The sequence below is a fragment of the Centroberyx affinis genome, unplaced genomic scaffold (genome assembly GCF_046629955.1).
Source record: "Centroberyx affinis isolate AG114_WGS23_722 - 3 ecotype Tasmania unplaced genomic scaffold, CSIRO-AGI_Caff_v1 ptg000582l_1, whole genome shotgun sequence".
Lineage (NCBI taxonomy): Eukaryota > Metazoa > Chordata > Actinopteri > Beryciformes > Berycidae > Centroberyx > Centroberyx affinis.
Genome location: NW_027279222.1, coordinates 687,209 through 712,367, shown reverse-complemented (window position 1 = coordinate 712,367; position 25,159 = coordinate 687,209). Strand labels below are relative to the sequence as shown.

Below are 25,159 nucleotides of genomic sequence, written 5' to 3'. Positions count from 1 at the left end.
AGCTGTAACACCTGTTTACTTGTTCTAAAAATCCCTGCAGAGCACAGCCTCTCCTGGTTTATTGTTTAATTTTAAATTTATGTACTTAATTGCAAGCTGCATTTATTGCAAGCTACAAAGGCTACGCATTGTTACTTTGTAGCAATAGCACGTTGCTATAGAGCTATAACAATCCAGCAAGCAAACAAGGCCTAACTTTGCCCCAATTTACTTACATTTACATCAGCAGCCTATCTTGATATCCTGTCCAAGGCAATATAACTAAAAGGGAAAGATAAACACACACGTTTTAATGTGCCACTTTATTAGAAAAGTAAAAACTCACTTTGATATTTTATGAAGGTTAATATAAAACATTACAATCTTTTGCATATCTGCACTGTCACACTATATTTTATTATATTTATTATTTTGAAACTAAACCCTGTGCTTAAAGAACATACAACATTGGCTACAGCTGTCACAGCAGTATTGGCCCATAATTAATATCTGAAGACAATTAACAAACAGTATCTGCATCTGCATGGAAAGCCTGAAACATTTTGCATCCACAAATTACAATGTGTCTGTGATAACCATCTTTTTTTCACCAAATATACTGTATACTGTATGTTACATTGGAACAACATCAGAACAGCAACAGAGTATTTTACACATTTACATCATCATACTGTATTTATGTGTGCAATTAACATCTGCCTTGGTCAGTGTATTACAGTGTCCAACAAAATATATTAGATCAATGCTTTTTCGCCAGAGAAAGAAAATGTGACACATAAAGTGACAGCCAAAGAAAAAGGATCAAGTGTGATAGCGATTTCCAGCCGGCATTGTCTGCGGGAAGCTTCAACCCCAAGCTTGTTAAGCGTCTCAGCTGTTAGCCATTTCTCATAACAGACAGTAGTTGAGCCGTTGGTGCATTGTTGATATCAGATTGGGGTTGGCCTGACCCGCAGCCTCTGTCCCCCTCCACCCCCATATCACTCCCTGAGTCCCTCAGAACTGGACATCAAAGGCCCCTCCCCAGCACAGTGAGGGAGGAGGAGAGGCAGAGAAAAGAGAGGTCTGTGTTGGTTATTAGAGAATGAACAGAACTGGGGGAGGGAGGATATGGATGGGCTGACCAAGTAGAAGCAATATGTGCTTCCTCCCCCAAACTGGCAACCGGCATGGCTCAAGGTTGCAGTGTGTGTGCCTGTGTGTGTGCATGTGTGTGTGTGTGTATGTGTGTGCACACAAACATATACTGGGAGGAGGAGGGTCCGTTGGGTCCTTGTCCATTTGCAGTGATCCTCATCCAGCTTTATACTGGCTGCTCTTCTTCTCCCTCCCCCACCTCTCTCTCACTCCCTCGCTCTCCCCCTGAGCAGAGGATAAACAACACTCTACCCTAAACCCCCAGTGGCTCTCTCTCTCTCTCTCTCTCTCTCTCGCACTCTCTCTCTCCCCCTCGAAGTTGTTGCTCTGGAAAACTGAATGATGCTTTGCATCCTATGGCAAAACAATACAACAGAAAAGATTAACAACAAGAGATCAATTAGGTACCACAATATTTCTGTTTTCATTTCCATATATCAAAGCATGCAGTTTTTTATCAAGCAGGAAAAATTGCACCGACAACATAAAGTACTGTTTTCATGGCAGTGGCATGAGCTATTCAAACAATGGCATTGTTAGTAGGTAAGAAAAAATAAACAGTGCATTAAGAAAATACAGAGTGCATTTAGATATGTTTTTACATACTTTTTCTTGACACAGTACCACTTATAAACCTTATGGAACTGATCTGTCTCTACTCGTCTTTTCTTTGCATGGGTTCTCTCTGTCTGACAGTAAGATCACTCTAATGCATCCTTCATCTCTCAGCCTGTGAGCAGTTTGTGTCCCTCTTCACCTCTTACTGTTGCACCCCTTTATTAAGCCTCTAATGTTGTGTTTTCTTCCTCCGTTCTTTCTTTTTTAATGTTCCCCAAAGCTACATGGGAAAGAAATTGTTTACAATGGAACAGAACTCAGAGCAGAGGCTGGAGAAGAGGGAGGGGAGAGGGCGAGGGGCAATCTTCCAAAGGACGCTCGCTGGTGATTTTTATGCCCAGCATTTTATTTTCCTTGGATTCCAAGCCTTCTATTGCTATTTCAACCACCAGACTTAAGCCCAGGGAGCTATGGAGGAGCTCCAGCTTTGACTTGAGACCAGGGAGCGAATCAGGACCGTGCTCAGCAAACACCCTTCACTACACGTTACTGCACAATTAAGCCAACCAGTCCTGCAGCTGTCCAGTGCAACACTACCATGGTCATAAAGTCAAATGTTTACACTGACCAATAGAGATGATACATTAACTTCACAGGATGAAGCATCCTCTGTTCATTTGGATACTTTTTACTTCCTTGTTTTTGTAAATAGAGCTTCTATTCTCCCGTTTATCTCCAGTAAAAGATAGACTAAAGGTCTCACATTGTGAAATCTGTCGCCCATATCACTCTGGGGAAATTCCTCCACAACCCACTCCATGCCTGACCTGACCTGATCGCTTTGCCCTGCGTAACTCTGCCAAGTATGTGTGTGTCTGTATGTGTGGGGGTGTGTTGGGGTGTGTCATCATGCCTCTGGCTATAGATGTTTACCAAATTTGAGACTGAATTGTTATCTAAACTTACAGTATAGCTCATGTGATGGTTCTGTTTTTGAGCAAAATTGACGCCTTGTACAGTTATCATAAGGGTTGCATATTGATAACTGCTGATAATTATGAGTCACTGGGATGGCGAGTTGGCACCCTAGCAGTAACTTTTCATTTAGGTCCTACCATGTTAAAGCAAAACTACAATTTATAGGCCTATTTCAGAATGAAGCAGCAGAACGTTGTCTGCCCGGCAACAGGCCAGTGCTAGAGCACTGAGCACAGAGAACCTGCTTCAGATGTTTGCTTAGGGAGAGCTAAGCACAGCAAATCTCTGTGACATCCATCTGCTTATATTACATAAGCTCCCCCACAGAGGCGTATGGGCGTGTGTGTGTGTCTATGTGTGTGTGTGTGTGTGTGTGTGTGTGCGTATATGGGTGACAATAGCTAACAGTGTGCCTCATATCCCTAATACAGCCAGTTTTCTTGCAGTGTCCATTGTCATGTCTGTTTTTGTGTTTTGCACAATGCATGCACAACATTTGTTTTTTTCACGTTAAAGTGTGTTCTTCTCATTTTCATGTTGTGTGTTACAACACATACTCTTTTTAAGAGTACCACGATCATATAAAAATAAAGATATCATGGAAAATGATACACAAACAGGTGAGTAAGGTCAGTGACGGTGACAGGGCAGTAAGTTGAAGATGTATATGCCAGTTTTCTTCTTTGTCAGAACATATTTGGTCCGTTTGGGTTGGACTAGGCTTAGGCTGGTTCTGAGGTACAGACCAATCAAGGGAAGTCTGGACCTGGATTAAGACCCTGTTTGAACCTGATATCAACACAAAATGGGTCCTCATGTTGTTTGTCTCTAGCGGGTCTTGTTTCTATGTACAGCAAACTGTTGGCCAGTGAACAGAAAGGTCCCTGTCATGACTCTGTACCAGTGGTTTCGGAGCCCGTTCCGCCTGTCAGCCAGCTACAGGCCAGTGACGTACATCTCCATCCCGTCGTTGAAGGTGAAGATGGTGGTGGTGCTGGAGTTGTTGGCCCCCTGTTTCACATCGCTGATGGTCTCATAGAAGTTGTCCCCGCCAGGCAGGGCTCTCGCCGGTGGAGCAGTGGGTCCTGAGCCCTGAGGTGCCCCTGGTGCTGCCTGCTGCTGCTGCTGCTGCTGCTGAGGCGGAGGCGGAGGCTGAGGCGGAGGCGGAGGTGGAGGCTGAGGCTGCTTCTTCCTCTTCAGAGTGGCGTTGCCCCCAACTGTACTGCTATTGGTTCCCGCCTGCTCACGTTTCCGGTGGGTGTCGATAGTGGCGTATGCGGGGTCGGACTCGGCCACAACGCAGGTGGGCCAGGACCGGTCTCCCACGGGCTCGTAGCAGGGCTCCTCGTGGGAACGGGCCTGGCCCTGCACCCCTCGACCTCGACCCCGGGAACCCCCGTTCCCTCTGCCGTTCTCCCCGCCAAAGGAGCGAGGGAGGGTCTTTGCTCCGTTGTTTTCCATGGGAGGTTTCTTCTTCTGGGATTTACACACGGTGGAGTAGGTGTCTGCAATCTGAGAACACACACAGGAAGAGAGCAGACTGAGAGAGTGGAGTACGGTGTCAATTAGTGCCACTGAACTACAGTACAACTCTATCCCATACTCCATGAGTGACAGTTACTGAAATAGAAGGTGATCGTTAGTCTGCTTACTTTAGAACCTTGTTTAAAAAAGTGATAGTCATAATCATAACTGACATACACATGCAACAATTTGCTGGGATGTAAATGATTGTTCACTGTGTCATGTGCCTCACGCCTTTTAAGGTGTCATATTTCTGAGATTCATGAGTCATGAGTATGTACAGTATGTCGCTCTATGAGTCTGTCTGCATGCATGCAAGACACCAAGATACAATATGTGAGTAATTATATAGCGCTGATAATTTTGTGTGTGCAACTGAATGTGTGAGCATGGATGTGCGTGTGCGTGTGCAGGTGTACGCGCTTGTGTTGACAGAGCTTGCTCTGTGCAGTAACCTGACCTATTTTGACCGGGTAGGATAAGACAGAGTAAACTGAGTTATCAGTCTGTTGAGGTCTAAGGGGAGAGGCAGTTACCTAAGCACTGGACGGACCAGTTAAAATTTCACCACAACTGCTTTGGCCACAGAGCAACAGGGTATGGTGTGAAAGATCTGGAAGACAGCCAACTCTCTGAAAAAGCCTGCACAGTGGCACTTACTACTGCTCTTAATGGACTTTGCACATACAGGTTAAATTCGGACATCTCATTTGCTATGAATGAAGCACATGCATGTTTTTTTGTGTGTGTAGTTGTGTGTACATGTGTCTGTGGGTTGGTGTTTGAGCATGTCTGTGTGTCTGCACAGGCATACACATATCTCTCTCTCTCACTCTGTGTGTGTGTGTGTGTGTGTGTGTGTGTGTGCTCCCAGTGAAGCTCTTAAGATTTGACATCTAGCACTCACAACTGAAAGGCATGTGCGAGGTCATGTGGGGAATTCAGCCAAACCGATGTGACCTCTCTGGCATTTCTGTGTCAAAATTCCATAAGGGGAGCACTAGCGCAAAGGATTGTGGGACACGGTCATGTTTACCTTCCGTGTTCACACCCAGACCAGCAGCTCTGCTCTAGTGGCCCTGAGAAACGCTGGCTGTGCAAATACTCTCTCTCTCTCTCTCTCTCTCTCTCTCTCTCCATCTCTCCCTCTCTCTCTCTCTCCCCCCTCTGCCTCTCTCTCTTTCTCTCTCTCCCACACACATACACACACACATACAGATTAGCCATGTTTTTGTTCTATTCCCAAAAACTGAAAACTGAGAGCATAAAGACAACGGGCTGGATGCTGTTTTCTGTGTGTCCATTCACCTTACATGTATTGTCATACTACCTTTACTGTTACAATACATGTGTTAGGGTAAACTGCCTTTTAAATTCAAACAATATGACTTCTGTTAAGTAGGGGAAATTTAATTCAAATGCAAAGCACTGTAACTTTTATTGTGAAGATCTCTCTCTCTCTCTCTCTCTCTCTCTCTCTCTCTCTCTCTCTCTCTCTCTCTCTCTCTGTGTCTCTCTCTCTCTCTCTCTCTCTCTCTCTCTTTCTCTCTCTCACTCTCTCTTTATCTAGCCCTCTCTGACAGACCTCAAGCCACACATATACCCTGCCCCCACAAATCTCTTGTGTGACCGTTTTGGAAAAACAAAGACCCTGGCCTGTGCTACAAGTGTGTGCACACAACGTGCAGTGTGTGTGTGTGTGTGTGTGTGTGCATTTGTGTGCACAGCGTTTGCAGTTCTATGCAGCAGAGGAAGGAAGTCACAAGATGATGGGGATTTCAAAACTGGGCTGCAGCTGTTGAGGAAGCCTGTGCATTGTATGTTTTCTTTTCTCCTCCCCTCTGCCTATGCTCCTCTCTGTTCTTTCTCTTCTGATACTGCTTTAGCTCTCTGTTCAGAACGAAGGAAAGTCACATTTAATTTCGGCATACAGTGAATATCCATGGAAACACAACAGTATGCATGACTGATGCATCTGTGTGTGATCAACTCCATGAATAGCAAATGCGCCACAAGTTTCCAAACGGTCTGTGAGCAGTCGGTATTCATTGAGTAAGACATGCTTTGTGCAACGTGATTGGCTGGGGGGAGGCAGCGCCTCCTAATAGCAAGGAAGGGAGTGGAGGAGAGGGACAGAGAGCCAGAGGAGGAGGAGAGGAGATTTAGGCAGGAGTGGAAACTCAACACCTTTTGACGGCTGCAACTGACAAACTCCAGAGTATACAGAGTATATGGGCATGTTAGGGCAACAACAAACTCTCACACTGAAAAACACAGCAAGTAAGGGAGAGAAAATGTTTGGTTAAGAAAAAAACCAGAAAAGATAGGGAGGGAGAGAGCGAAAGAGAGAGAGAGAGAAACAGAGAGACAGAAACAGAGAGAGAGACAGTCAGGGAGGGAGAAATTGAGAGAGAGAGATTGTAGATTGCAGTCAAGGCCAGCTGCTCTGTGCGCCAGTCTGATTTGCAGAGGAGGAGTTAAACACATAAGGGCAAACAGCAGAGACTTAACCCCTTAATCTCCACATACAGCAGCACAACTCTTTGGCTCAGCACTGGCTTAGACCAAGAGATGAGAAACTAACCAGCAGCTAAAACCTTGTCAGAACTGCTGCTGTGCTTCTGCTTAGCTCTCACATGCCTCCCAGAGTAAATACAACTAGCTATTCATGTTATGCTTATCCAGATAGTATTTTAAATCAGATAAGTTAACCGCTATTCTTCCTTTGTAGGCATTGCTACCATGGACTGACTTATCTAACTAACTGACTAATCACAAGCTATGACATTAAGTTATGCCTCTGTGTCACACATACATCAACAAAGTTATGGACATGGAAATAACTTCCCTGTGCTGGTGATCTTTAAAAAAAAAAGCATGACTCTGCCAAACATGGAGTAATAATTGACAGTGGTCTTTTCAGTGGCACCCCCTTCATCCACGCAGTTTAACTGCCCCAACCCCCTCGGGCAAGACAAAAGTTTCTCAGCCATTCGTTACTTACTCAGTATGTTACACTGTCCGGCAGAGGGTGAAGAAAGGGGGATAGAGAGAGGTGTAGTGGGGGCTGGAGGTGCTGTGTGTGTGTGTGTGTGTGTGTGAGCGCATGGGGTGGGGGATGTGACATGATCGGTGAGTGCAGACTTCCCCCCCCTCTCACCAGACATACCCGCCCATATATAGGTCAGTTTGCAGCCCACATGCCAGTCAGGGCCGATCACGTTCTGTCTGCATGGACTGATAAGGCATAACGGCAAACCTTTAGCAAACATCTCTATGAGTGCAATGTGATGATTAATTATTCGGCACGTGACGCTAATGTAATGCCGGATCTGTCTGGTGCGCTGTGCGTTCCAGACAGATAGATGAGAGGGGGGCTGGGAGCTCGGGGGTCAGAGTTCAGGCATGGGGGGGGGGGGGGGGGGGTGTTCTGGATCCCTGTAACCTGACCCCCAGCGGTAAGCAGAGACCCGGCCCTGAGACCTTGTATGACAGGCAGGTCACAGGGCAACACTGTTATGACGGCATGCCCAATCAAAGGGGCGCCCCATCGGTAAACATAGCACAGTCGCAAATCTAAGACTCTGTCTGTCTGCCTGCAAGTCTTTAACACACACACACACACACACACACACACACACACACACACACACACACACACACACACACACACACACACACACACACTCCTCCTCCTCTTAACTTTACAGCACACGTGCACTCACACACACACACACACTTATACCTCCCCTACCTCCTTGGCGGTTGGGGGCGGTGGGTGCCCCTTTCCGTTGTCTCCCAGGTGTGGAGGTGGGTGCAAGGTGATGATGTCATCGTCCTCAGGAGGCTTCCAGATGTACTGCTCCCCATTGCCCATGAACACTGCCTCCTGGTGAACAAAGACAATAGTGTTGTGGAGTTCAGGTATTACAATTACGCAGGTATTATAATTATTTGTATTATTTGGGTTAGAGTTTGGGTTAAATCACACAGGAATAGTCAGGACAGGCTGCCTTTGTGAGACAGGAATTGCACACTGATGCTGATTGTTCATGTTTTCACACGTAGGGAAGGTTGTGTCGTGTCCTTGAGTGTGTGTGTGTGTGTGTGTGTATTCTCTTGTCAGTATTTGTCCTGAGACCTGTGGGTTGTGGAAGTTTTCATTTGCTGTGTTTGCTCAATAGATAAACAGTGCCAAACTGTCAATGTTGTGCAGCGTGGGTGGATTCTGTGTGTGTGTGTGTGTGTGTGAGAGAGTGTGTTACTCATTTGTTTTTGAGGTCAGAGGTCATGATTGCATGGAGGGTTGACACACTTGCATTGTGGGATTGGTCTGGACCGCTCTGATCGAATTTGTTCTGGACTGTTCTTGTCAGAATCACTGACCAAACAAGGTTATGGTTATAAAAGTATAAATTCTGAAGCTTCCACGATGTATATCTCTGTTTCTGCAATATCCAGCTATGTTAAACGATGGTATCTGCCTTTGCTTCTTTATTTGCTTTTTTTCATTTCAGGATCAGAACAAAAGAATCAGCAGGTGGTATTGTCAAAAAGAGAGTGGGCGTTTTGAAGGATATTGCCCTTCAGCCGACAGCTGCTCTCAGACCATTTGCTAACTGAAATCAGAATCAGATGCTGCGAGTGACATTATGTTTCCTTTATCGCTGACGCAGATTTATGGGTTTTTTTTGTGAAGAGTTTCATTCCACAATGAGCTTTTCAAAAAGGTACTGACACCTACTCTTACTAACCCTGACCCTAACAACTACAGTTAAAACGAATTACATGAATTTTTACATAAATCCTTGCTTGTTATCCTTTGATAACATCTTTTCGAACTGGAATCTCTATCTCTCATTTCAGAAATACTGAATGATGAACTACGGGTAATGATTTTTTTCCCCCAAAAAGGATATATTGTGTTTTGGAAATAAACTCTTCATATAGTGTCTTCTATCTCTAACATGGCTGCCTCATGTAAAAATTGGCCTAATAATAAACAATAAATAAGTAATTACTGTAGTTAAACTTTAATCATTGCCGGTGATCAAAACAGACATATTAGAAAGCATGTCGTGGTCTGTGTGCATGCGGCCGCACTTTTACCCAGAATGATTAAACTTTTATGTTCTTCTCCTGTGCAGTGAGGCTGAGTAATAAAGGCTGGGGCAGAGTAAATGGCTTCAATATGGGAGTATTATTTATCCCCCATACTGGCTTCTGGCTACCTGTTAGCCGTTTTTTGATAGATTCAACGGCACACACACACACACACACACACACACACACACACACACACACACACACACACACGCACACACACAAACACACACCCAGGCAGCTTGGCAGCCTGCCAAGCTCTTACATAATCCGTCCTTCCACTCTTTACTCTGGCCACTCTAATAACATGTGCTACACAGCACATTGCAAAGAGACAGAATAAACACACACACACACACACTCACACACACACTCACACACACACACACACACACACACTCTATCAAGGATTTACAGCATACACAGATTAAAAGCACCGGTCGACAATTGTGCTCACACCCACAGCTAAAACAACATTGTTTAAACAATCTTATCAATCTCTTTAGGCCACTGACAGAATAGACAAAGTCACCTGTTTTATGCTCTGGCACACACTCACCAGACACACACACACACACACACACACCCTGATTAAAAACAGGTAGGAGTGCCAGCAGACCCATAGGAAAGGTTGATCATCATCCGATCATTGTCCCACCATTTCCCTCTCAGAACTGCCCTAAACAGTGGCCTTGACTGTTTATACACACATCCCAGCTGGCACATGCAGTGACAGAATAAGATACAGCTCTATTATGTGCTTTGAAAGGACAAGGTATTTGAAATGGTAACACTATATGAATGACAAAACAAAAAAAGAGCAAGATTGTGAAATATGAACTTTGTCAGTCCTCTTTCTCAATCGAATAAAACTTCGTCAGACCAAAAAAATATAATAAATCGACAGTTATGATAAAGATAAACAAAAGCCAATAAGATACCAGTTAATGAATAACAAGCCCTAAATCTGAACATAAAAGAGCTGTGTGCTGTGCAAAGTTTGTGGACAGTGCCCTCTGGTGGTGAAGAGACAGACTTACAGTTTGGTACGGCGGATGGCTGGGATCTATAGTTTGGTGATGGGTATTACAATGTATAATGTTGATATAGCGAACATTGATCCAAGACCTAATCTACCTTGGGGAAGGAGTGCAGGTGAAAGGGCTCCAGTGGTTTGCGTGGAAACTCCTGACTGCGATGGAGTGGAGGAGGAGGAGCAGAGGGTGAATCGCTCACACTTGACTGGCTGTCTGACTGGCTGTCAGCCCCGTTGTTTTCCTTCCTGGTTGCCTTGTCAGCCTTGAGAGATTGATTCACGGGTGAGATAATGTAACATAGCAAAAAAAAAGAACCAAGTACACTACCAGTCAAAAGTTTGGACACACCTGATTGAATGCACTATGTTTTTCATTCTCTTAAAGCCATTTTGATCTAAAGTCTTATGCTTCAATGCTTGAAATTTGTTTCTTATACATATATAAATAGTGAAGTTGATGCCTATGTATGAATATCTTTCCAAAGCCTTTTCCTTTGCATCAAGGCAAAGGGCGGCTACTTTAAAGAATCTAAAATATAAGATAGTTTTGATTTGTTTAACACTTTTGTGGTCACTGCATGATTCCATTTGTGTTATTTCATAGTTTTGATGTCTTTACTATTATTCTAAAATCTGGAAAATAGTAAAAATAAAGAAACATTTGCTGTGTCCAATCTTTTGACTGGTAGTGTATTTCTGGACTCTCATGCGTGGCATCAGTGGGGAATCTGTGGGGGGTTGTGGATTGATACTAGGTACACGGGGATGTATTTACTTGTGTTAACAGGGGGAGTGTCACCTCTTTCATTCCCCCTCAAATTGCCTCCTGCATGGCAAAAAAAGTAAAACTTCATTTTTTTACCTTCCGGAACTTCCGTATGGAAGCGTACTCGGCTGCTGCTGGATCTTGGTTGGCCAGGGAGTGGAGGGAGGACAGAGGGGACCTGTTGACCCCGTTGACCCCATTGCCTCTTCCTCTCATGGCTCCGTTAACGGTCCCGTTCCCCCTGCCATTCCCTCTGCCACCCTGTGAGAAAAACACGCACGGACGCAAACACTTCTTGAATCTCTAAACCCATAATTAAGCATCACATAATAAATAAGCGTTCTGTTTTTGATCTGGCAGTACGTACGTTCCCGTTCCCGTTCCCGTTCCCGTTGCGGGCCCCGTTGGCCTGTGCGGGGGGGCTCTGGGCGGCCCTGATGGTGGCCGGAGTGTTGGCCGACGTGGGCGGCGGGGCGGGGGGCATCTTGGGGTCGGCGTCGCCCTCTCGGACACCCACGCTCTCGTACAGGCCGTCGTCCAGGCAGTGGGTGGGGGTGGGGTTGTTCCGTAGACCCACCTCGGTGTAGGTGTGGTCCCTTGACTCCCCTCCTCCTCCTCCTCCTCCTCCTCCCCCCGCTCCTCCTCCTCCTCCTCCTCCTCCTCCTCCTCCTCTCTCCCCTCCTCCCCCCTGGCCGGATCCCTGGGGGCTGGTGGGGATCTGGGGAAGCTGGCGCCCATGGGAGGGCCTCAGGTCTGTCTGGGAGCACCGGCTGTGGAGGAGCAGGAGGTCCATGCTGGCCGGACGGTTCTTAGGGACACCTGGAAAGAGAGGAGGAGGAGGAGGAGGGAGAGAAAGAGGTGGAGAGACTGTTCATATCACATAAGATCACACACTATGTTGTTGTTTGCCGTATACAAACTGTCACTCATCACTTACTGTTTCCGTTGCAGGGCAAGCGGTTGATCTCGTGCAGCCTGGTGTCGGATTTGCTCATGGAGTTGAGTTTAGGATGCCGAAGCGTACCCTGCTGTCACACACACAGGTATGTGTCAGTACACTCGGACACATTATCCACACACACACATGCATATGCACGCACATGCAGAGACACAGAGGAATTGAGGGAGGAAGGTACAAGCTAAAGGGCAGAGAGAAGGGAGGGATGGAGACAGGGAGGCAGGGAAAGCAAAAATGAAAACATGTCTCACCATATTTACAGATGTCCCCTTCTCTCCGGCTGGGGGGTGCTTGCTCTTGCTTTTTCTGAGGGTGACACATCATCAAAGAGAGGAAGGTCAGCAGGAGCCGGTGGGACAGAGAGAGGACACACACACTCAGAGCTGATAGATACTATCAGCATCCAGCTCTGGTTAGGGCACAGAAGACCTTGCTTGATAACAAGAGCCCAGTCAAATAGAGTGGAGCGTGACTCAGTTTTTTTGCCAAAGCTGAGCGTGTCCTTCAGTGGGGAACTTCACTTGTGTTTGTTTTTCTCTCTCTCTTTTCATAACATCACGATGCAAAATCTACATTGATATTAATTAATTTCCTCATTACTAAACTCCTTGTGAGTGTTTATTTGCCGTCCTCTAACATTTACCTTTACACTGAAAAAATTCCTTAATAGACGCAAATGCGTCTAGAGTAGAGCTGTGCATCATTCTGGGTCACTGGGGATGGCTGTAACTACGGGGAACTGTTGATATGGTGAGGGTGTGATGAGCTGAAGTGAGGAGAGAAAAGCTCCTGGGTGTAGGTGTGAATATGATAATTGTTCTACCCCCATTCCTTTCCTATCACTTAGCAAGGTGAGGCTCTGAATCACACATACACACGTGAGATCTTGCTGCTGTAAAACACAGAGTACAGAAACTAATCGAATTTCTGATTTGCAGGGAATCAGCTGAAATCATACCATATCAATTCAATTATACTAGTCGCTTAAAAAAAAAAAAAGCAGACACAAGGCACCATGGTTAGCCATCTCATGGGTCGTTTTACTGCAGCTAGCTGTTGTCACCTCTAGTGAGCTGGAGCACTGTCCTACTCATACAAACATAAGGCCCTTACTCCCCAAGGGAAGCATGAGAAGGTGAGGTGAGCTCCCCTAGGACAGTCTCCATAATAACATGATGCAGGGGGTGGCTAAGGTAAAGACGGCCTGGAAGCAGGCGGAAGCATGAAAGAAGGTGGCAATTACTTCTAAAAATTTTAGGCCAGGATCCTATGAGATACTGGTTTCTACCGTGAGCTTCGGCTTCTAAGAGAATTATTGAAGAGGATTTAACAAGAAATTCCTAAATCAATAGATGTGGTGTATCCCTCCTTCCAGGATCCTATCCGATTTGTTCATGTCAAAGAGAATTTTAACCGCTGAACTGCTGAACACTCAATCCCTCAACATTACTAACCTCCAGCGGGGAACGTATATTTTATTCTTTAGATCTTAACATTGTGTGGTTTTATTTCCACGACATGAGCTGGCTTGACATTTCTCTACATCCTTATCTGTGTATCCCATGGCAACAAAGCCACAGGGCAGCCTCTGATTGGTCCCTGAGGGCTCTGAAAAAACCACAGGCTGTTCCATTGCTCTTGCCTGGCTTGGATTTTGATCCTCTTTAAAGCGCGGGGGGTTCCATTGCTTTTGCCTGCTGAGGAGTCTGCTTAAGTGGGGTGATATGAGGCTGCTCCGACTCTGGCCTGTCTACTCGCTGTCCTGTAAACAGCATTTCATCCGATCTGACACTCGCAGCCATTAACATTCATTACTGCCACTCCGCTCAGAGCAGGAGATGAGAGAGATGAAGAGGACGGATGGAGTAAAGAGAAAGCAGGGAGGAGTAGAGTTTAAGAGAAGTAGAGACAGATAAGAAGAAGGAGTGGGCGATGAGAATGATCGGGGAGGGGAGAGGAAACTTGCAGCAGAGATGATAAAACTTTGGATGTTCCCTTTTCTTTTTTTCCAGTCCACACCCTACTTTCGTGACATTTCAAGTCATGTGACCTCTCACCTTTGGCAGCCCACGCAGACGAGGACGATGAGGATGGTGACGACGAAGGCGGACGCTGCTGCAATGGCTCCCAGGAGTAGCACCTTACTGTAGGGAGGGTCCCCGAAACTGGCCCCTCCACTGTCATCCACCGTGGCCATGACACACACACACACACACACACACACACACACACACACACACACACACTCACACTCTCACTCACTCACCTGCTCTCACTCACTTTCACTAAAAGTCAAAACACACACTTTCACGCAGACAGTCTGCTCACGAATACCTACAGAGATAGAGGTGGAGGAGGAGAGGAAAGAAAAGATACGACATATGAGTGACATGAGAGATAAGGAGGAACTGAAGAAATGCTGCAGAGAGCTAGGTGAAGAATGTGTGTGCGTGTGCGTGCCTGTGTGTGTGTGTGTGTGTGCGTGTGCGTGCCTGTGTGTGTGTGTGTGTGTGTGTGTGTGTGTGTGTGTGTGTGCGTGCTCGGTTTGCCTCTGGCTTTTTGTCACTGTCTCTTTCTGACATATCAGTTTCTATTTTTGACTCACTGGGAGCATAATGCACAGAAAATAGAACACCTAACAAGGCAGCCAGTATGAAGATGCCAAAAAAAGGTGTTATCACATCTTTCTTTTTGCTGTTAAAAAAAGATCAAATAATACCATAACATTCATTTGACTTGCTGGAGAGACTCATGTGTTAGTTTAACAGGAATAACCAGCTGAGCTCCCCAGAGTCGCGTCTCGCTGACGCCACACGTGACGGACGGGCCAGATCCTCTGCTGCTGCACTTCGTTTCCTGGCAAGACACTTTTCTTTTTTCTCTAATCAGAAGTGGCACAATGACTCTGTAACGATTTGCAATTTTTTTCAGCATTGGCGCACATCGTAGTACGTCTTGTACTACAAACAACATAGCAGTCACACAAGCCCTTATACTTCAAGTCCTTCTACCTATCTCTCTCTCACACACACACTTAATTAATGTCAGCCAAAATTCATGTTTAAAGCAAAAATCCAATTTTGCATGTTGTTCCTCCGTTCTTGGACAGTTTCACGCGATTTGTTTAGACAGATTTGCATACTTCTTCCAAGTATCTTCTGAACGTAAAAACAAGAGATCCAAAACTCTAATCTGCAATGTCACTATAGGCTTTCTGTCACTTCTCCACTGAAAATAAACAGGAGAATCTGGGGACGCTGTGACAGTAGCCAGCATTACTCTCCAGGGATATACATGCATTTCGTAGTTAAGATGTGCACTGCCGTGGAATAGAGCAGCTTTGAGAGAAACTTTGTTCAGTATGAGGTACGAGATATCTTCACAATTACTGATTTATCCTTGCAAGATGATGGGAAGAACATAGGTCATTGTTTTAGGTTGGATTTTCGATTCGACTGAACACAAAACTGAAGAATCTTCTTGACTCTTTCAGATTGATAGCAAAGATTGATCTCCGAATACCTGCTCTCACTTCTCTGCACAGCTCCAACCACTCCAAACATGCAGTACACACACACACACACACACACACACCCTACATACAGTATACTGTGCATTCCTTCAGAAACAGAGACAATGGTAGCAATGTGGTTTAAATATTAGATTAGAGAGAAAGCCGAACATCAGGGATGCAAATGACAAAAGAGCAGTGAGCAGAAGGAGGTCATGGCGAGCTATGTATTGTGAGAGGGAGGAGAAGAGAGAAAGACATTCTGCTGAACTGTATGTGTGTGTAAGAGAGAGAGAGAATGACAGTGAAAGAGATCGAGTAGAAAGAGAAAGGGAGAGAGAAAGACAGAGAGAGAAGGAAAGGAGAGAAAGAGAGATATTCTGGAATATACCACCACAGGATCTGGCTGTGGCTTTCTGTTTCTTGGAGATAAAACTGCGTCTTTTTTTTTTCCATGTCCTCTTTTCTTGGTCCCTCTCCCTCTCTCTTCCTCCAGATCTCCTCCTCCTCTCCTCCTCTCTCTCTCTCTCTCTTTCTCTCTCTCTCTCTCTCTCTCTCTGTCTTTCTGCCTGACCCTGCAGATATGTGAGGCGATGCACAGCGAATGAATTAGCAGAGCAGAGGCCTCAGACAGCCCTTTATGGAATAGACAGACAGGCAGGCAGGCAGGCAGGCAGACAGAGTACAACACCGTGGAGAGAGGAAGAACGAGAGAGAGTGAATGAAAGGGAAGGGTAAGACAGAGGGTGATGAGGGAGGACACCGGGCCAAATGAGTGGGAAGAAAGGAGAGATGGAGGGGGGGGGATGTGAGAAAACAAGGGAAGCCAGATATAAGGAGGAAGAAGACAGAAGGATGAGAGACCGGGTGAGAAAATTAGACTGAATGAGCGAGAGTGAGCCAGCGAGCGAGAGAGCACATTTAAAAAATGAAGAGGGAAAAGGAGGAAGGGAGGGAGCGATAAACAGTGGGGGAGGGAAGGGAGAGAAAAGAGGGTGATGAGACGAGGAAGATGAAGAGAGAGCGCGAGAAATAGCGGGGAAGACTGGGAGAGGAGTGTGCGATGCGCGGAGGGGAAAGGAGGGTGGAGGGGAACAGAGGGAGAAAAGAGGAGGAGGAGGAGGAGGCGATGAGAAGGAGGTCATCAGCGGTCTGTTTCTGCCCGCATTTTGTCAGCCCCTTCTGAAATATTCAGAGGAGAAATACATACAAGGGGGGTGGGGGTGGGGGGGGGGGCGTTTCTGAAACACCACCAAACACAATGCAGAGTGGAGTAGCGCGTCTGGCTGCAACGCGATACTGAACAGGGAAAATGTGAAGCGCACAAGTGGCGTGGAGAAGGAGAGGCAGACCGGTGTTTCTGTGCGTCTGCTCCTGCAACAAGAACAATTCTGAATAAAATGATGATGACAATAATAATAGGATAATGATGATGATGGTGCTGATGATGCCTGCTGCTGCTGCTGCTGCTGATTATAACGATGATGTCAGTGTCAGTGATGGTGATGATGAAGGCTGCTGCTGCTGCTGCTGATAATGATGGTAATGATGGTGATAACGAGGTCAGACTGCGAGCTGAGAGGACGGGTTGTGGGGCGGATGCAGGCAGCAGAGCAGCAGAGCAGAGAGCAGGATGCAGCAGTGCAATGCAACCACAGGGTGGAAGGTTTCCTCTGTCTGGCTCTGAGATCATAGGGTGGCACACACACACACACACACACACACACACACACGCACGCACTTAAAAACAGAGTGCAAATCTAACCGTAATCTTTGGATTACGTGATCGTGTTGCAAAAAATAGTCAGGCCAACATACTTTTGTTAAAATGTGTGTAGCCTGAGCCAGAGATTACAGTTACATTTTGGATTACATCATGAGTTGTCATGAATTGTTTATATTTTTGGAAGGTAAGAGATGTTGGTACTGCATCCTGTTTAGAGCTATTTTCATTGAAAGAGCAGAACAACTGTCAGCAACACACAACTGACTTCCTCTGCTACGGAGCCAAAAGGTCTTACAAGGCATAAACTCAGCACCTTTTGGGAGTCTGAGTATATTTGAGGGTGTATTTAAGGAGATAGATTAACAATGGCCTATTTACTTCTTCAAGATTCTCTAGCCTCACCAATTTTTAGGTGATTCCCTGCAGTCACCTAAAACGAAAGACATTCTGTGCAGCTGTTGTTCTGAACTAGCACAATTATTGAGACTATCTGATTGACAAGTTGCATGAATGAGCACATTAAATATTAGATGTTAAATGTCTTAGGGGAAATCAGGGAAGCAGAAGGAGTCAAAATAGTAATTGTAATCTAATTTAAACATAAATCAGTGATTGACTGCTTTGAATTTTTTGAGTAACTGGTAATCTGTAATCAATAACTGGTCACTATTACAGACAGGCAACCAGTATTTAGCACAGATGCATTCTAACTAACACAGAGTATTCTAACTAACACTGTGCACACACATACAACCTCCCACACACATATACACACATTTACATTTACATTTCAGATATTTAGCTGAAGCCCTTATCCAGAATGACATAATGAGTGCAACAGTAGAACAATCTTAAATTACTTAATCACCAAAATTACAAGCAAATAAAAGTAATGAGTGCAAAGGTGAGGGCCTTGGTGCCGTTACAATATTCCACAGAACTATCATGTAATGGGAAAAGATATAAGGCCTAAGGAGAGAGACAGAAGGACACACAGACACACACATACAGTATATATACACATTATAAAGAATATATACATTGTGCAATATATTACAGACATCATTCCTGCTCGTAAGATCTTGGTATGAGTCCTTTATTACCAGCTTTAGACCCAAGTGTGCTGTGTCTGCCAGCATGATGGATAGACTGAACACGCTCTTGAATTACACCACAAGTATTGCATTTCTCCCAGGAGTGAATTTAACCAACTTTTTCACCCCCATTACAGTCATCCCCAAAACTGCAAGCACCAATGTAATGAGCATCATTCAAGTTAGCAAGGACTACAGCTCCCTCTCAGGGAAGTCTCTCCCCAGTCGTCTATTATGTCGTCCTGTGCCTGACGACATAATAGATGGATGTGCTACTGATCAAGCCAATTTAAGACCATAGTCATTCTACCACAGAAGTGAGTTTATTCAGCTTTTTCAACTCTGAGCTAAATAGGGCCAATTGGGTCTAATCAAACGATTTGCAAGAGTTTTAGGGTGCCATTATCTGGAGGTTGAGCGGAGGTTGTAATTCTGCATCAGATCCCAGCAGTGAGTGCAGAGGCTGAAAGAGTGCTGAACTATTTTTCTCAAATCTAGAAGTACTGCTACACCCGTTAAGTCTTACTCAGCTCACACGCACAGGGAAAGCATTCATTCGCAGTTAAACAATCACATCACATGTCATGAGGACAATGACAATAAACACTGTGAGTGCTCATTAAATATAAGTTTCCATTAGCAGAAAGCCCTATGACCCATATGACTGGTAATGGAAATCATGCTTGTGTTCATCCCCATCTGAAAACACCACACCTCCTCCAGCTTCACAGCCCAGCTGCACTGCATCTGGTGTAGGCACTTGTCTGGTGATTCTCCCTTGTATCCCCAGCCCAAGCCTGCCAATGATTATCGCGTAATGGTACCTGGAGACTCCCCAAAAGCCTCTTTTCCCCTCTCCACATTGGATTAACAAAGCCAGCATCCATGCAATTTTCCTAATTGAAGCTGGAGATTCACAAGGCCGATATGTCCCCGTCATGTTCCCGAGCGCAGCTTTCATTCTCTGTCATCACATTAGGACAAATCCAACTAAGTGATTATTATCAGAGTGCAGCAGTGGAGCATACCCCGAGATATGAGGATTGCTGTGTGTGTGCGTGTGTGTGCTTGTGCCATGTGTGTTTGTGTGTGTGTCTGTGTGTATGGGACGGTGTAACACGCTACTGATGCTCAATAAATATCTTTAGTTAAATGCATGCCATTTCACATGCTTCAGTTCAGTTCATGCACACAACAGCATGTCCAAGACACCAGATAAAGGCTAACAATCCTCATCAAGCAATATAAACTATTTTAAATTATAGCTCCTCTTTAGCACCACAGTATGACTGGGATATCAACCTGTACAGCAGTCTGTCCTCTATTTGCCCCACCTCAAAATCAATCTATCATGCTCTTTGAAGATTGGTCATTGATGCACACATAATCTATGACAGACAGAAATTACTGGAGATGGTAGAGAGAGAGGAGAGAGGAGAGGGAGAGAGAGAGAGAGGGGGGGGGGGGGGATGAGAGAGTGTAGAGGGCAACATGTCTTCCAAACATTGTGAGGCAAGTTCATCAGAGGCCTGGACCACAGCACATTACAGCTGAGAGGAGAGGAGAAATCACATCATGTCCATGGCAATCTCCGGCCCCGCGGGACACCGCTGCACTGTGCATAACAACATGGAGTGATGGGGAGACGGAGAAGAAAAGAGATGGAGAGGGAGAGAGGGAGAGGGAGAGGGAGAGAGAGAAGCAGAGAGATAGAGACAGACAGAGGTGGGAGGGGGTTATGGCTTAACCCCTGACATTTTAGCCGTCGGCTGCCATGCCTATCTCAAAGCCTCACACACTTCCATACACACACACATCCACTAGGACTAAGACTTTCTACTAGCACTTGGAAATTCAGTTTGCATTTGAGTGCCTATCCTTGTGTGACCTGTTACAACCACAACTGGTCACATAACGGATCAAGTGAACATAACCTGCTGTGCTATTTGTCCTGGGCTAACGTTGTAATCTTATGAGAAAGAACAAATATGATGTAGGGTCTGCTTGGAGCTATAGGCAATGCCTCTCTGTTATATAAGTGAGTGTAAGTGTATGAAGTAAACTAAGTAAGTAACATACGGTAATCTCGAAATAAATGAGTCAAATGAACTGTGATCTTTGGTGCTACATTCTATAGTACACTCCTTGTGAGCTGCTACACTAGTTGTGATGGTACCAGATGCCAATCATGTTTTTTAGTAGAATGTATCATCAGAACAAATTTAGTGGCAATACATTACTAAGAAAATGCTCTACACATCATCTGTAAGCAATAGTTGTGGATCTTGTCTCTTGTAAGCAATAGAGAGCGACATTTGGGGAACTTGCATCCGCACTACCACTATCACTATCTCACTGGCTAAGATTGTACATAAATGCACTTGTTCCTGCTATGTGATTTTGATTCTATTTTCGGTTATGTACAGACCCACATGCTGTTTGCCTGTAACTTTGATGTTTGTCATGTTGCTTCTTTCCCGGCTAGGAAAAAGAGATTTTTGATCTCAAAGGGAACTTGGTTAAAAAAAAAAAAATTTAAATACATAAACATTTTTAAAAATCCACTGTGGGCTATTCTCAGTAGAGGACAGTTGGCAACAGCCTCCTGGTTCCCGTTGGGGATAAAGAAGTGTGTTGCTGACCTGATCCTGAGCCTACGATGTCCTCAAATGACAACCCCTGTGTTGCACTATCTTTCGAGTTAGACCAGATTATGACATTTCACTCATTTGCCTCATCCTGCGTCACAAGGTGAAGTCATTCCACCAAAAAACATCAAAGAAAACGCTACAGGTTACTCAACAGATTTCTTTGTTTCTGTGAGTTTCAGGCTAGAATGGGGGGGGTGGGGGGGGGCAGATGTGTGTTTCACTGATCAGTACAGGATGTGGAAATAACACCTCCCATAAATGAGGGCTAAACAATAAAGCGTAATAAACAAAACACTGTTAGCGCACATACCCCGAAACCCCGCGCTGAAAGGGACCATTTATTCTTGGTATCTGTGTATGTAAATTCAGGACCTGAGGGCAAGTGTGTATGTGAGTTTGTGTGTGTGTGTGGAGCGGGTGGGGGGGGGGGGGGGGGGGGGGGGGGTCAAGCTAATAAAAATGGGAGGAACAGACTAGATACAGTTTGTTCTGTTTCTCCCTTCCGAGTGCAGAGAGGACAGTTCCAGTGAGAGACTACGTAAGCCGCAAATACAGTATAGTGCTGATCCTACAGACTCAGGCGAGGCAAGACCCCATTTTCCTCTCAGTCGGCTCGACTTAATTAACCAGAATGAGTCAGAAGCAACATTCAGGATTTAAGATTTATCCTTATGGGATTGGGGATCTCTCTCTCCCTCTTTCCCTCTCTCTCTCTCTCTCTATCTGTTTATGGTTGACTTCAGTGCTAACTTCCTGCTCATTACTTTAATGATGGTGCTACAGTGAGCTTTATGCTCACGAGTGCAGTTCGCTTTTTAACACTGCAGTTTGGGAATAGCAACAAATACACACACAGGCACACACAGACACACAGACACACACACACACACACACACATACAGCGGCAGAGAATCAAATGAAATCAAAATCCCACACATGCATTATGTATGCATGTTGTAGCAAAACAACAAGCACCCCTCCCCAAAATCCCCAAATCCAGGAGTGTTTCACGAAATCTATGAATCTGTAAGTTACATGTTACGAGTGACCATGCATACTTTCACTAACTGAAGACGGAGCTAATGATGGTACGGAGAACACCGGAGAAGGAAAAGTAAACGGCAAGCTGGGTAAAGAGGTATGCCTTTCTTCTCCTCTGAAGTATCAGCCTAACTCCCTACGTAACTGTAATACAGAGAAAGAAAGTCTGACAGACAGATATATCCAACCCCAGCTCTCTGCTTTTGCTTTAGATGCATTATTCATCTGTGTGCCAATTTGGAGGAACCCTCCCAATCCCCCAGCTAGCACCGAAAAGAGGGAACGAGGGGGAGAGAAAGAGAGACAGACAGACAGACAGTCAGACAGACTGAGAGAGAAAGAAGACAGAGAGAGAACATACAAATAAGAGAACGCGAGAGAGAGAGAGAGAGACAGAGGGAGAGAGAGAGGGAGAGAGAGAGAGAGAGAGAGAGAGAGAGAGAAAACAACAGAACAAAAGAATGAGTGAGACAGAGACAGACAGAGAGAATACGGGAGTGGGAACGGCTCAATCTCTCAGCTGCAATGTAGTGAAACATCCAAACAGGATTTCAAACGATCCAGGGAGATTTCTCCCCACGTGTTCTGGTATTCCCAGCTCTGCCTGGCTTGTCTGCACATAGCAGATTAATGACGATTTCCCCCCGCTAAAGAGCCTTAACCCCGCCGAAAACACAGGGAGACCAGAGGTGGAGGGCCTGAAACTCACTTTGTCTCTCGCAATCTCAACTGTGCGCCGTGACTCAGTCTCACAGACACACTCATGAGTATATAGATACTAGGGCTGAAAGATATTGATAAAAAACATTTTTTTGAAACTGCGATTAATATCATCAAGTTTTTCTTGTCATAATCTTTTGTAGAACTTAAAAATTGTTTAAAGAAAAGTGATTTGCTGAGTTTGAGTATGATGACAGCACTAAAAGCACTAAAATACCTTGTTTAGAAATCCATTTTTGACACTCCTCCCTTAAGCAATTAATTGCAGCCATATTCATATTGCAATTTAGATTTTTTTTTTTTTAGATTAATTGTTAATCTCTAGGAAATACTAACACGTTGTCAAACACACTCGAGCATTTTCACAACCACATGACGATGTTGCGAACTAACATTTTCGCTCTTCACTCTCTCTCTCTCTGCCTTGATCTCTTTCTCTCTCTCTCTCTCTCCTGTCTTGTCAGTATTGTCAGTGTGACCCCAACATCCAGCCCAGTGAACCATATGCATGCTGGCAGCTGTTGAACCCGTCCATCCAGGGCCAGCCTAACCCAGGTTTAACCCCACAGGCCCCGCCCCTCCAAGATTTCGTCACCTATCATGGCAGTAGCCTGTCCCACGAACGGATCGTATCTCTTTAACATCGCAGGCTAGGAAAGATAAGTGGTCACTCATAGCAGCACCTCTTTACGCTGATGGATGTGTGTGTGTGTGTGTGTGTGTGAGGGGGGGATGGTAAGTGTGTGGGCTGGATCAGTAGGATTTCTGTTTAATCTGTGGCCGTCCCCCCACAGTGGCGCTCTGAGCTCTTAGACCCAACAGCTGGCTGTCTACCTCCTAGCCCACATTACTGTACTACACACATACTGTACTAACAGGCAACCTTTTGCCATGAACACCTATTACATTTAACCTCGCTTTGCACTCATACTGTACTACACAGCCGTCACACACGTGTATATTATATTTATCTGTATCATATCTGACGTGTTGATTGCTTCACACAGAATTGACCACGATCTGATCAGTCCTACTGTAACGTTATGAAATAGAATTCATGAATGGCGCTGCTGCGAAGGGCGTCGGCTCGCACTTCTCTGGTGAAGGATCTGTCAAACCGCGGCGCTGCTCTGAGAATTCGCCTGTCAGATTTGGCCTTATTTGTCAGTTTGCTGTGATTCTGCTCCCTCAGCTTTGTCATGCCACCGGTCTGATTGCTTCAGAGGGCTCCTGGGAGTCTCTCACATGGAGAATATATGCCAGGCCTCGCAGCTGATTTACATCAGGTCACTCTTTACTGAGGCAGACGCAATCCTTCCGCTCTTCCAATAAGTCTAGTTATGAGGATTTAAACAGTTATGATAATCTCCAGAGGTGCTGCCGTCACAGTCACACTGGGCTGTAAAAATAGGTCTCACACTTCACATGGCACGTGTAGCAGGGTAAGAAATTATATTTTTTCTGAGGGCTTTGATTTTTAGGTGCATTTTGGTCCTTTGAAAGGGCTTTTTTTTTGGACAATGAATTATTACAGCTGCACTGCAAATTGGCGAATGAACAATCAATTTGTACCACTATATTTGATTTTTACATCATAATATACAATCACATAAACAGAGTAGCAATCAGGGACATTTTCTACCGCTTCAGGCTGCACACGCTGTTGTTTTCTGATCAAAAACCGCTCAATTTTTCTCACCCATGCACTGGAAAGAATCCCTGTGTCACAGGCTCCCACAAATCAGCTACGGTGGCCCACAGGGGACTGTACTCGCATTCATGCGTGACGATTTGACTTAACTCCATGAAAAAAATTGTGAACAGGGTGAAATGCAAAAAAGGGTACTCCTAATTACCAGGGCAGTTTTTGACCCCTCATTTTTAATTTCATGGGCATTTTGTGAACTTTCAAGGGCATTTTGCTCCGAGCCCCCATTAATTTATGACCCCGATTTGTCGCATAAAAATAGAACCTCATGTCACATACACAGTCACACTTTCTACAGTGCAACATCTGATGACTTAATGATTCAAGCAGCATGTAATATATCCCCTCTAAAATGTTCACATACAAACAGACACAAAGACAAAAGTAACACAAGCAGGAATGTAGACACAGACACACGCACATACACACACACACACACACGCATACATGCGTAGACCTACATGGCAGCGCCAGTTCCCAGGTCTCGGGTGGCGAGTGATGTTTTCACACTTGTGTGGGGAGATTGCTATTTCTGCACGGAGCCAGATAACTCAATTATTCATCACGGATGCCTGGTGCACTCACTTTACCTCTATAAGAGCGAGCGGCGGGTGTGTCTTGCTCTAAGTGTGTGTTCATGTGTGAGTG

At 45.2% G+C, this 25,159-nt stretch overlaps 1 protein-coding gene across 1 annotated transcript in view; it reads right to left on the bottom strand.

Moving 5' to 3' along the window:
* Nucleotides 1-293: 293 nt before the first annotated feature.
* LOC139643311 (SKI family transcriptional corepressor 1) overlaps nucleotides 294-25,159 on the bottom strand; it is a 35,753-nt gene continuing 10,887 nt past the window's right edge. Inside the window, exons 2-9 of the mRNA XM_071518424.1 lie at nucleotides 14,118-14,394; nucleotides 12,312-12,366; nucleotides 12,040-12,130; nucleotides 11,470-11,921; nucleotides 11,199-11,363; nucleotides 10,438-10,599; nucleotides 7,952-8,086; nucleotides 294-4,185 (exon numbers count right to left, since the gene is read on the bottom strand). Coding sequence (XP_071374525.1) covers nucleotides 3,610-4,185; nucleotides 7,952-8,086; nucleotides 10,438-10,599; nucleotides 11,199-11,363; nucleotides 11,470-11,921; nucleotides 12,040-12,130; nucleotides 12,312-12,366; nucleotides 14,118-14,257 — 1,776 coding nt within the window. The 5' untranslated portion in view covers nucleotides 14,258-14,394 and the 3' untranslated portion in view covers nucleotides 294-3,609. The remainder of the gene's footprint in view (nucleotides 4,186-7,951; nucleotides 8,087-10,437; nucleotides 10,600-11,198; nucleotides 11,364-11,469; nucleotides 11,922-12,039; nucleotides 12,131-12,311; nucleotides 12,367-14,117; nucleotides 14,395-25,159) is intronic.